Here is an 11,876-nt window from a genome sequence, read left to right as displayed (position 1 = left end):
TTGGCGCGCGGGGTGTGCCGCCTGGTGGCGGCAGGCTCTCATTGGTGGGAAGTTCGTAGCCCGCGGCTGGAGCCAAGGAGAAAGTGAGTCGGCCCCGGGAGAGGGCGCGGGGCGGGGCGGCGCCGAGCTGGACCTGCTGGACAGACGGCAAGCCTGGAGGGGGACGAGGCTCCGGACACCATGCAGCAGCCTGGCCCCAGCAGCCGCCACCCCCTCCTGATCCTGTTCCTGTCGCTGTTCTTTACAGCCACCGCCGCAGCCACCGCCAGCCCCAGCCCCAGCTCCAGCCAGGCCGTCGAGGTCGCGGTGGTCACCGACCGCCCGTCTGGGTAAGCCCCGCAGAGGTCCCCTCTCCCTCTTGCTTCTTCCACCCGATAAATGTGGAGGACTCGGGAGAGCCAGATCTTCCAGCTTTAGGGGGTACGAACTCAGTCCCATGGTTGGGGTGACAAGGCCAGGACCCTGGAGCATCTGGCCTCCCTATTTGGGAGGAGCAGGAATTCCAGAAGGCACTGGGATTTTGGCGGCAAGAATTTCCTCAAAAGGTTTCCACTTGATAGGAGTGAGGCTTGGAGTTCTCCTCGGATGACAGGGAGATGGGTGGGGCGCTCTGGGCGGGATGGGGTTCCCCAAGTTTTCTGGGTGCTATAAGGAGTAAGACTATGGAGCGGTTTTCTTGAGGGGGGAATTTTATGGGGGTTGAGAATTTCTTATTTATCCGGGTTTGGCGATGCCTGGAATAATTCAAAGAAGACCCTTTTTTCCCTAAGAGGTAAGGAAAACGTGGACCCGTGCGTTGGTGGCAAAAAAAAGTTTGTGGGGAATTGGGGGATCCTTGGGTTTCGCGACAGTTGGGGAGCCTCTAGTTTCTAGAACTAGATGACTCCGGGATTGAATGAGCTGCCAGGGATTGTGCGGCAAGAGATCCTAGATTTCCTAGAGACCTGGGGGTTATAACCGCCCCCCACCCTCCGCCGCCTGCCTGGAGGGGATGAGATCGCAGGAAACAGGCTGCCCCTCACCCCCACACCCCACCCCCGCCCGAGCTCCGCTACAAAGGCCTGGGGCTGCGCTCCCGCCTCCGGCTCTGCGAATGCGCTTAGTAATTCGAGCCGCGCCGGGGGCGGGGCCGGGAAGGGGTTAAACTGAGCAGAAGGCGGGAGGGAAGGCTGCAGGTTGGGGGAGTCTCGGAGACTCCCACCGTGACAAGTCCCACCCCCCTCCCCGGGCCCCACCCCGGTGGAAAGCGCCCAGGAGTTCGAGGTCCCCTTTGCCTCCCTTCCACTCCCCTTCTCATAGAGCGTGCTCCCGCGGCTTCGTCCCTCGCCCCCCTCGGTCTGGGGATAATGGACTTGTCTGGGGGGCCCCTGGGTTGAGACGCACTGGTGCAGGAAGCTGGGAGCTCCGACGCCCACAATCTGCGACCCTCTCTGGGGGAGGAGACTGCAAGACTGAGGCCCAGGGACCAGGAGACGCTGGCTTCAGGACACACAGCCTGGAAGCACGGGAACGCACTCAGGTCCCTAGCTGTGGCTTCTTCTGCACCCCCTCCACCCCAGCACCCTGCTGGACCCACCGTGGAAGCGGAGCCCCCCCCCCCCCGCCGCCTCTCGGTGCCGCGGAGGCCTGTAGAAATGCCACCACCTGCTGGCCATGCGCGGGGTGGCAGCTGAGATCAGGACTGGGCGGGCCCGAGGGGCGGGGTTCTCGCTTCTGGGGCCGCGCGGCTTGAAAATTACGCTTAGAAGTCGTCTTTTTGAGTTTTTCATTGAAAACAAAAACAAAAGAAAAAGCATTGGGGAAAGGCTGTAAGGTAAAAAGTTACAATCCCATCCATTCCTGGAAAAGGCATAAAACGAGGCTTCCTGGCGACCGTGTCCCGAGAGAGAACCTCAGCCAATGTATCTTCCATTGCACGAATGGGGAAACTGAGGCCTCTGAGCGAAACCTCTCGATTCTCTGGCTTGCCCTATCCCTAGTGGCCCCCTTGGGGTTTTCAGGGGCTCTAGGTGACCTCCACTTTTCTCCTTATAGCCTTGCTTCTTGCTGCTGTCCAGGCAAGTCACCCAGGAGGACCGGCGACAAACGAGGTGGGTCCCCCCACCAGGGAAGTGGGGCGGGGGGATGGGGGAGTGTACAGGGGCTGGGGGCTCCCTCCTCCACTCCCCCAGAGCCGGAGATCGGGCTGCCTTCTTCCCTCTTCCTCAGCCCCTGGCTGTCTCCACAGCTTCCTGCAGGATAGGGAACTGCCCACCGGAAAAGGGCGCAGACCCTCAGGGTTGCCTGACTTCGGGGGCCCCTGGACCGAGCCCCAGCCCCAGCCCTAGCGTGAGGAAGAAGCAGGTCTCCCTTAACTGGCAGCCACTGACGTGAGTGTGCGACCCCTGCCCCTACCAGATGCCCCAGTTCCCGGGTCTACCACCACATTCTGGCACTTTCTGTCTGTCCGTCTGTCTGTCTTCATGGTCCTCTGTCAGACACTTGCTCTGTTTTCTTTCCCTCGCTGTCTCTTCCGCTGCCTCTGTCCTGTACCTGCCTCCGTGCCTGGTCCCCGCGGATGACTCTGTCTCTTCTCATCTCTCTATTTTCTAGAGAAAGGGCGAGGGGGGTCTTTGTCTCTCTTTGGCTCCCAGAGCCCGAGAAGAACTCTCGGGTCTATGTATGGGGACAGGGGCAGGGCCAATAGTGGGACACCTTAATCCCCCACCCTCACCCCCACCCCCGCGCGCACAGCGGCAGCGGCAGCGGCGGCCCTTTCCCAAGGAGGGGGTGGGGGTGGTTCGCCCACCCAGCAGCGGGGTGACGGTTCCTTCTCGGCCCCCTCCCACCCAGGCTGCAGGAGGCGCGGGCGCTGCTGCGGCGCCGGCGGCCTCGCGGGCCGGGGGGCCGGGCACTGCTGAGAAGGAGGCCCCCATCGGAGCGCGCCCCTGCCGGCCAGGCCCGCGGTAAGTACACCCGCCCTTCCTCCGCCGCCGTGGGGCGGGGCGGTGTATGTGGGGGGGTTCCGGCCCAGATAAAGCCGTCTGGTTCCCACGGTCTAGCTGCCCCCTACCCGCCTCCACCACAGCTCAGCCCCTCACCTCCCCCCACCCTCCAGGACGAAGCCCCCTCCAGGGACCCCGGCGTCCGGCCGCGCGAGGTGAGCCCAGGACAGGGCCAGACGCTGGCCAGAGGCGCTGACCCGTGGGGGTGGGGCCGGGAAGCCAGGCGTCCGGGCCCCCAGCGGCTGAAGAGGGGGGTGCTGGCCGGGCAGAGAGCGAGGCCCGAACCAGTCCAGACAACAAAAGCGATTGTGCGGGTTGGCGCCTGCCCGGGCACCGAATGCCCATGATTTCAGGCGACTGGGGACCAAGCCCACCCCCTTCCTCCTCTGGCTCCCTCTCGGGCCCTGGGCAAGCACACACACCCCCACCCCACCCCCAGTCTTAACCACCCTCCAAAGTCCCCCTCCTGCTGTGGCCTTCAGCCCAGATGTGTCCTCTCCTTCCTAAAGCCTTCCAGATGTGGGCCTCGGGCCAGATGTGAAGACCCCGGCTCACCATCTCAACCCAGTGCTTCCCCTCGCCACTCAGGCTTCTCCCATCAGGTGTGGGGGGTCCTGGCTAGATGGGAGGACCTCCTCCGATGTGGTCCCTGACCCCGGCCTTCTGCTCAGCACTCCACCCTCAGTCTTTTCATGTGCCCAGATCCGCCAACCCACCTTCTGTCCCCAACCTCCACCCCTGGGCCACCTGGCTGCTCTCATGTACCACCCCAGTCCCCCATTCAGATGAAGTTCCCGGTGTGTATGCAGAGAGCTGAGGGCTGGCCATTAACTAGCCGTCTCCCTCCACGCGGGCCCCCCAACTCTTTCCTTTTCACGGATTTAGTTCTGTCTGGGGGGAAATCCGCCTGCCCCCACCTGTTCCCTTCCTCGCCGCTCCCCAGAGGGCTCCGTTCACTTGTTGATGCGAGCAGGAGGGGGCCGAGGGGCGTCCCCTTCCCCCCGGCGAGACTAGCGCCCAGCCTGCGCGCCTCTGGCTGCGCGCCCAGCCCCACGCGCCCCCGCGCGGCCGCCCGGGAGGGAGCGGTGGGGAGGGGGGGCCGGCGCGGGGGCGCGGCCGCCCTCCCCCGCGGGCGGGCGGGCGGGCAAGCGGGCGCGGCCGGGCCCCTCGGGCGGGCTGGGGCGGCGGCGCGGCGGAGCGCGGCGCTGCAGCCATGGCGGGAGGCGCGCGGCGTTGGGTGTCGCTATTGGCGCTGCTGGCGCTGCTCTGGCCCAAACCCGGGCTGGGCCGGCCGCGAGAGCGCCTCCGCGTGCGCTTCACCCCGGCCGTCTGCGGCCTGCGCTGCGTCCACGGGCCCACCGGCCCCCGCTGTACCCCGACCTGCGCGCCCCGCAACGCCACCAGCGTGGACAGCGGCGCGCCCGGCGGGGCGGCCCCGGGGGGACCCGGCTTCCGCGCCTGTGAGTGCGGGGAGGTGGTCCCGAGGGAGGGAGTCCCTGGGGGAGGCGGCTCTCCGGGGATGGGGCTGACAGTACCCCCGGGAGAGGGAGACTAGAGTCCAAGTGCAGGAATGATGTCCTGCGGCACTTGGCGAAGCCCGCCCTCCCACCTCCTTGCCCCTGATGGTCCCGACTTTTTCAAGCCAGGCGGTCTCTCGGGGACGGGAGGCGACCCACGTGAGGGGAAGGTGGACTGGAGAATTCAGGGACTTGGGAGCATTTGGGAAGTGGGGTGGTTAAGGACCAAGGGAGGGTTTTAAGGCCGCATGGGGGAAGGGTGTTTCACTTTCTGAGTCTTTGAGGTGCGTGCGGGGAAATTAGGGGAGTTGGGATAAGGGTGCCTGAAAGATGGGGCACGGGATGAGTCAAAGTTGAACCTCGAAGCTGAGAAGAAAAGGGTCCGAGAGGAGCGCGGGGGCGACGGGTGGGGGAGTCTGTGTAGGACCCTGATCTACGAGGGTCTCACCCGCGGGAGAAATCCAGATAGAAAACCGAGGGGAGAGGCGCCCTCTGGGGGCGGAGGGGACCTAGGGCGCACAAGTACCAGTCACCTCCGGAGATGGGAAGACTCCTGGGTGGGGGGGGTTTCAGGTGAGGCGGAGAATGCGAGTCACCTGTTGACCCAAGGGCCCAAGGGTGGGTGGATCTTCCAGGGTCAGGACATCCCATCCCCCACCCTCAAGCCCCTTGGAATAGGGAGTGGGGGCCCCCGGCGCCAAAAACTCGACCAGCCTGGCCCCCAGCCAGTCCAGCCCCGGGGCCGGCGTGAGCTCATCTCCCGCCCGGGGCCCCGCCCACTGCCACGCCCTCTCTCCTCCCCTTCCTCTCTCCATCCTCCACTCGCTCCCGCCCAGGCCCAGCGCGCCCGCGCCCGTGCCCGTGCCAGGCGTCGTGCCCAGGCGGGTGCCAGGCCTCAGGAGGCGCAAGGAGGGGTATGTGAAGTGGGGATGACCTTGGCAGAACCCCGATGTCCTCAGCTCCCCGTTCCTCCAGGGACTTAGGAATCAGAGTTGGCTGTGCCAGTTTAGCAGCTTATCTGGCTGTGGGCATCCCCAGGGAACTGGGCTGGGGACTTGCATTCAGGCCAAGAGTAGGCGAAGAACGGCCTTTGGAGACGGAGAAATGCCCTCCAAGCCTGGCTAGGTTCCCAGGACCTCCAGCAGAGACCCCTCCCCGAGTATTGAAATCCTGATTGTGGTTCCATCAACCAGCTAAAAATCCCCCCATTGGTGCACCCTGGCCTTCTGTCCTTACACCCTTAGCTGAGGGCCTGTGGAGTCCCTGCCTCCAGTTCCAGAAGTCTGAACACCACTGACCACAGACTTCAGAGAAGTTCCATTCTTCGGTAGCCCTCCCAAGCGGTGCCCCTCACCACAGAGCTCTAAACCTGGCAGGCGCGCTCCACCTCCAGCGAGAACACCAGCCGTACGCAGTGGAAATCTTCCTCTCCCGTTGAATTCATGTCCCACAGAAGGCTCTCGTTTTCTTAGATCACCAATGAAGAGTTTAAACCGATTCTGGTGTCCGGCCGAGGGCCTTTCCAGGGAACCTCGGGCCCAATCTCTTTAGAGGACTCCAGACATAATAATCCGCGTGCGCGCGCGCCATTAACCACAAGATGGCCCCCAAGCGCCCTCGCCGGGGGGGGGGGGGGGGGAAATAAGCTTCTCAACATAGGGCCATGCCAGGTAGTTAGGGCCAACTCCTAGACTGGGGGTTCCCAAGAATTCGCATTTGCTCATTTCAACCCCGTTCCCAAGAGCACCCTCAGACTGGCCATCGCTTAGGCGGGTCTCGAGTTCTGGCTTTAGGTACCGTGCCCCTAAAGGATGAGTTCTCTCCGTGGCTGATCTCCCAGGCCTCCAGCCTCCTTTCCCTTCTAATTTCAGGGCACCCCTCCCCACACCATCACCACGCGTTCCTCTGTGGCTCACAGCCTCACATACGCCTCCCTGGACGGCCCAGCCGCCTGCCCTCTCCCTCCCGTCCGCACAGCTGTCTCCAGCTGTTTTCCAGCGGCCCCAGGGGAGGGAAGGGGGGCTGGTGCGCTCTCGCCGGACGCAGACGGCCTCCTTTGGCTCTGTGGACCTGGGGCTCCCCAAGGGTCCGGAATGTGGAGCCGCCGCCCTGCCCCCGCCGCACCCCTCTCTTTGTTTACCCCGCCGGACAGCTGGCAGGGCCCCGCCCGGAGGTGGCTGGGGGCCCAGCGAGGGCGCGCAGAGGGGAGAGGAGGCGCGTTCTCGTTCAATGGAGGGGGCGCGCGCCCCGGGGCTACTGGAGGCGAGAGGGCCGGGCTAGAACTCCGAAGCCGGAGCCAGAGGAAAGGTGGGCGGGGACACAGCGCGGTGGACCGGGCTAAAGCGCCCCGAGAGCAGCGAGGGCGGGCTGGGAAGGGTGGGAGTGAGTGAGCTCCAGCAAATCTGAGTGAGGAACGGGAGGTGGGCGAGGCCCAAGGCTAGCAGGTTAGACGCCCTAATGGGCGGGGTGTAGAGTCACGTGGGTAGAAGGTGAGGTGGGCGGGGCCAGAAGAGGGCCGTTAGCCAGTGGGCGGAGCTGGGACCTGGTGGACCGGGCCAGCAAGGATGTGGGCGGGCCTACAATGCTCCAGAGACAGAGTGGGGACCGGGGAGTCTTGCACGAGAGAGGCTAAATTGTGGTTTGAGTCCATGGAAGTGGCCAGCATTCGATGGGCTGGGATTGGAACAGCCTGGCGTCCTGGCCACTGCGGGGTGGGCGGGGCTAAAGCGCCAAAGAACCTGAGAATTGGCAGGATCGCAATCAATGGGCAGGGCAATGCTGTCTGGGCGGGGCAGGAAGGTCTGGCACTCAGCCAAAAAGTGGGATCGGGCTAGACTTGCGGGGGCGAGGGAGGTCAGAGCGGCTGGAGAGAGAACGAAGTTTAGGGCGTGGTGAGCGACCCGGAGAGCGGGACGGCTGGGCGGGGCCAGTGCAGGTGGCCTGAGTGGGGGCAAAACCAGAAGAGGCGGAGGGACTGAGAATCGAAATGCAGTGGTTTACACGCCCGGCAGCTTACGGTAAAGTCGGCAGTTCGCACCCAGCAGTCACTGTATAGGACAGTGATGTGGGGTTCAGCTTCTTCAGATTAAGACCCGAACCCCTTAATATAAACTCATTGCCTTAAAATCCATTCTGACACGTGTCTCTAGGGGACACGGAGCGCTGGTGGCGTCGTGGTTACACGTCGGGCTGCTAAACCGCAAGGGTAGCAGGTGACATCGATTCCTTTCCGACCCATAGCGACCTTATGAGACGCAAGGGAACAAAACACTGCCTGGTCCTGCACCATCCTCACAATTGTTTCTGTGCCTGAGTATTGTTGCAGCCCCCACGGTGTCAGTCCATCCTTAAGGGCCTTCCTGTTTTACACTGCCTGAGTGTCTCTGTCCCCCTCCCACCCTGCAGACCTCTGCCCCTTAATCTGTCACAACGGTGGTGTGTGCCTCAAGCCGGACCGCTGCCTCTGTCCCCCGGACTTCGCGGGCAAATACTGCCAGCTTCACTCCTCGGGCGCCCGGCCTCCCGCCCCGGCGGAGCCCGGGCTCACGCGCTCGGTGTACACCATGCCGGTTGCTAACCATCGCGACGATGAACATGGTGAGCATGCCACCCGATCCCCGCCCACCCTCCGATCCCCATAGTGCCCGCCCCTGCGTCCTGGTCCTAGCTGGCCCTTGTCACATGCCTGGCCTCAGACCCTAAGAAGCCGGGTAGACGCGCTTGTGCCTCCCTCCAGGCGTGGCGTCCATGGTGAGTGTCCACGTGCAGCATCCGCAGGAGGCGTCGGTGGTGGTGCACCAGGTGGAGCGCGTGTCTGGGCCTTGGGCAGAGGCGGACGCCGAGGCCGTGGCGCGGGCGGAGGCGGCAGCGCGGGCGGAGGCGGCGGCCCCGTACACGGTGCTGGGTCAGAGCGCACCCCGGGAGGATAGCTACTCTGACTCTTCAGGCTACGGTTACTGCTTTCGGGAGCTGCGAGGAAGAGATGTGAGAGGTGGCCTGGGGGAGGGGCCTGGCATGGGGCCAGCGCACGGGGTAGGGGGTGGGGGGTGCTCACCCCACCCCCATGCTTCCCTGCAGTGCGCGTCCCCGCTGCCCGGGCTTCGGACACGGGAGGTTTGCTGCGGAGGGGCCGGCTTGGCCTGGGGCATTCACGGCTGCCAACCATGCTCAGAGCACCTGGGTAAGCCCTTGGAGGTCGCAGCTGGGCCAGGGTGGGAGCCAGGCCTGCACCCCTTCCCTGGTCCATATTGCTACCACGTGCACACGATCTAGAAACGCCTACCCTGCCCAGAGGGAAGCAACTCCCGTCTGGACTCATCTTTGACTTTCGGGGACCAGTCCTGCCTCCCCGAGACCTGCTGACCTCCCTGAGACCTGCCACTCTGTCCTCACCCCTGCTGACCTATGCCACTCTGTCCTCACCTCACCCCTGTTAGTTTCTGGGATCTCCCGGGTCCCCATGAGCTGATTGTGCATTTGCAGACACATCCAACACTGCCCCTCATCTTCCTCTCTCCTTAGGGAGCTCCAACCGAGTGGGAGCCCCGGATCGCCCATGTCCAACAGGCTTTGAACGGGTTAATGGGTCCTGCGAAGGTGAGCCCTGAGTTGGGTGGGCGAGGAGGTGGGGGCTGGACTGTGTTTCCGGGGCTCAAAGCTACCTCCTCTCCATCCTTTTCAGATGTGGATGAGTGTGCCACCGGCGGGCGCTGCCAGCACGGGGAGTGTGCAAACACACGGGGCGGGTACACCTGCGTGTGCCCCGAAGGCTTCCTGCTTGACTCGTCCCGCAGCAGCTGCATCTGTGAGCCTCTCACCTGTCCCCAGATCCCATCCAGAGCCCCCAGCCTCTCAGACACCCCCAGCCCTTCCCGCACTCCTTCATAACTTCTCAGACGTTCAACCTGCCCTCAGACTCTCCAGCAGATTCGCCGCAGAACCTAGGAACCTCTCAAAACTTGTTGGATTCCCTCAAAAAAGCAACAACTATAAAACCAAGCCCACTGCCATGCAGTCGATTCCCACCGATAGTGACCTTACAGGACAGGGTAGAACTACCCCGTGGGACCGAGACTCTTCATGGGAGTAGAAAGCCCCATCTGTCTCCTGCAGCCCGGCCGGTGGTGTCCAACTGCCGACCCTCGGGCTAGAAGCCAGTGCTATCCCAGACCACTCAACTATCTTCATGACCTCGTGCCCCTTCTCAGACCCTGTTGGCCTCTCCTAAACGTCCTGGATATCCTTCATGCCCACAGCCTCCTGGGCCCATCTCCCTGCCCGTTTGCTCCCTTGGCCTCGATCCCACCACCTCTCTTCTGCTTCCTATTTCTCAGCTCAACACGTGATCTCCGAGGCCAAGGGGCCCTGCTTCCGCGTGCTTCGCGACGGCGGCTGCTCGCTGCCCATTCTGAGGAACATCACCAAACAGATCTGCTGCTGTAGCCGGGTGGGCAAGGCCTGGGGCCGGGGCTGCCAGCTCTGCCCACCCTTTGGCTCAGGTGATCACCTCCTGCCCTCGTCTGACCCCTGTTATGACCCAAACTGGCATCTCCCAGGCCCTGAAGTGGTCACTCCTCCAGCCTGGACAGGAAGTCCAGAGGCTCCTCCTACTCCCCCACCCCCTAACCTTGTCAACTCCCATCTAAGACATACCACCCTACCACGTCTCCAGTTTTAGCCTAGGCTCCGCCCCTGGCCCCGCCCCACCCCAGGCACTGACCCTGATGGGGACACCTCTCCACTGGCTCAAAACTGCGAGGGGGTCATTCCGACTCACAACAACCCGATACCAGCATGGTAGAACTGCCCCTGTGGGTTTCTGAGACAAACTTTACAGGAGTAGAAAGCCTCATCTTTCATCCACAGGGAGGCTGGTGGTTTTGAACTGCTTACTTTGTGGTTAGCAGCGCAACCCGAAACCACTATACTACCAGGGGTGTCTCCAGCTTCAGACCCAAACCAAATCCTAGAACAGAACTGTTTCCTGACTTCCAGACCAGCCCTGATGGGCCCTCACCCAGACCTCCCCTGTAGGCAGGATCAAGGGAAAGGGGGAAAGCCTTGGCCCCGCCCTTAACCTATGGGGTCTCTGTTTTTTCAGAGATCTACCCCTTCCCAGTGTCCAACCCAAACCGCAGACCTGTCCCAGGCCAAGCTCCGCCCCCAGATGCTCCACCCTTTGCTTCTCACGCCCACACCTCACTCTCCACCTGTTTTGCCTCCCTTCTGCCCGCAATCCGTTCCCAGAGGGGTTTCGTGAGATCTGCCCAGCTGGCCCTGGCTACCACTACTCGGCTTCCGATCTCCGCTACAACACCAGACCCCTGAGCCAGGAGCCACCCCGCGTCGCCCTCAGCCAGCCTCGGCCCCCGCCGGCCACCTCTCGGCCCCCTGCAGGTATTCTAACTTTCAGAAGAAAGAGACATATGGGGACACCCTGAGACGGTGCCCCCATTCACCGAGAACCCTCCCTGACCAGGCTTCGTGTCCACACTTCGCCCTGACCTCCGGTCGGACCGCAGACCAGAGTCCCGACCAGAACACAGACTCGACCCTGGGCACAGGCCCGAACTACAACCTGAATACAGCCCCGAGCCCCAGCCAGACCGTAGACCAGAGCTGCGCCCCGAATATAGACCTGATTCCCAGCCTGAACGCAGGCCCGAACCCCGACCAGGCCCTGAACGGCCCGGGCCCAGCATCCCGGCCTGGCCTGGTCCTGAGACCTCTGAGTCAGGTACCGTCTTTGGCCTCGATGGGGTGGGGTGGGGGATGGGTATACACACACACACATACACACACACAGGTAAAAGGACAGAACAAAGAGGTCTCTTCAGAGGCCAGAGTGACAGAATGGGTGGGAGGAGTTTTGAAAAGGTTTGGGGGTGGGGGTCGCACAAGGTGAAGGACCAGCGTCCAGGTCCGCTGTCCATTGGGCTTGGCCTTGAAGCTCCCAGAGCTTCCGTTTTCTCGTCTGTGATTTGGAGTTTACTGTGAGGGGTCAGAGGTGCCTGGCACAACGGCGGGTGATCAAAACTCAGACTCTCTGCTAGCAGCCACGTTTGACTCAGCCAGACCCTTCCTATAGGACTGAAGAGACAGGGGAGAGGGGGGGTGGGTAGGAGGGGTCAGAGGCTGCAGACCTGAGGGAAGCCTGGATCACGGGACCCCCCTAGGTCGCTCCATGTGTCAGCGTAACCCCCAAGTCTGCGGCCCAGGACGCTGCATCCCTCGCCCCAGCGGCCACACATGCGTGTGCGACGCTGGCTTCCGGCTCAACCCCCAGGGCACCCACTGTCTAGGTGAGTGAGCTGCCTGAGCAGGTGGGCGGGGGTGGGGGAGGTGGAGAGGTTCTGCCCGGATACCCCCTGACCAG

The 11,876-nt window shown here is 63.3% G+C and overlaps 1 protein-coding gene across 1 annotated transcript in view; it reads left to right on the top strand.

Annotated features, from left to right (window-relative positions):
* Positions 1-2,124: 2,124 nt before the first annotated feature.
* The window catches only part of LTBP4 (latent transforming growth factor beta binding protein 4), a 28,743-nt gene continuing 18,991 nt past the window's right edge, over positions 2,125-11,876 (top strand). The window contains exons 1-11 of the mRNA XM_075536644.1: positions 2,125-2,369; positions 2,833-2,945; positions 7,907-8,098; positions 8,238-8,485; positions 8,579-8,681; positions 9,023-9,097; positions 9,183-9,305; positions 9,835-9,999; positions 10,748-10,897; positions 10,980-11,237; positions 11,677-11,802. Of these exons, the coding sequence (XP_075392759.1) occupies positions 2,125-2,369; positions 2,833-2,945; positions 7,907-8,098; positions 8,238-8,485; positions 8,579-8,681; positions 9,023-9,097; positions 9,183-9,305; positions 9,835-9,999; positions 10,748-10,897; positions 10,980-11,237; positions 11,677-11,802 (1,798 nt within the window). The remainder of the gene's footprint in view (positions 2,370-2,832; positions 2,946-7,906; positions 8,099-8,237; positions 8,486-8,578; positions 8,682-9,022; positions 9,098-9,182; positions 9,306-9,834; positions 10,000-10,747; positions 10,898-10,979; positions 11,238-11,676; positions 11,803-11,876) is intronic.

The sequence above is a fragment of the Tenrec ecaudatus genome, chromosome 18, assembly GCF_050624435.1.
Source record: "Tenrec ecaudatus isolate mTenEca1 chromosome 18, mTenEca1.hap1, whole genome shotgun sequence".
NCBI classification, from domain to species: domain Eukaryota; kingdom Metazoa; phylum Chordata; class Mammalia; order Afrosoricida; family Tenrecidae; genus Tenrec; species Tenrec ecaudatus.
This window is presented reverse-complemented; position numbering and strand designations above follow the sequence as displayed.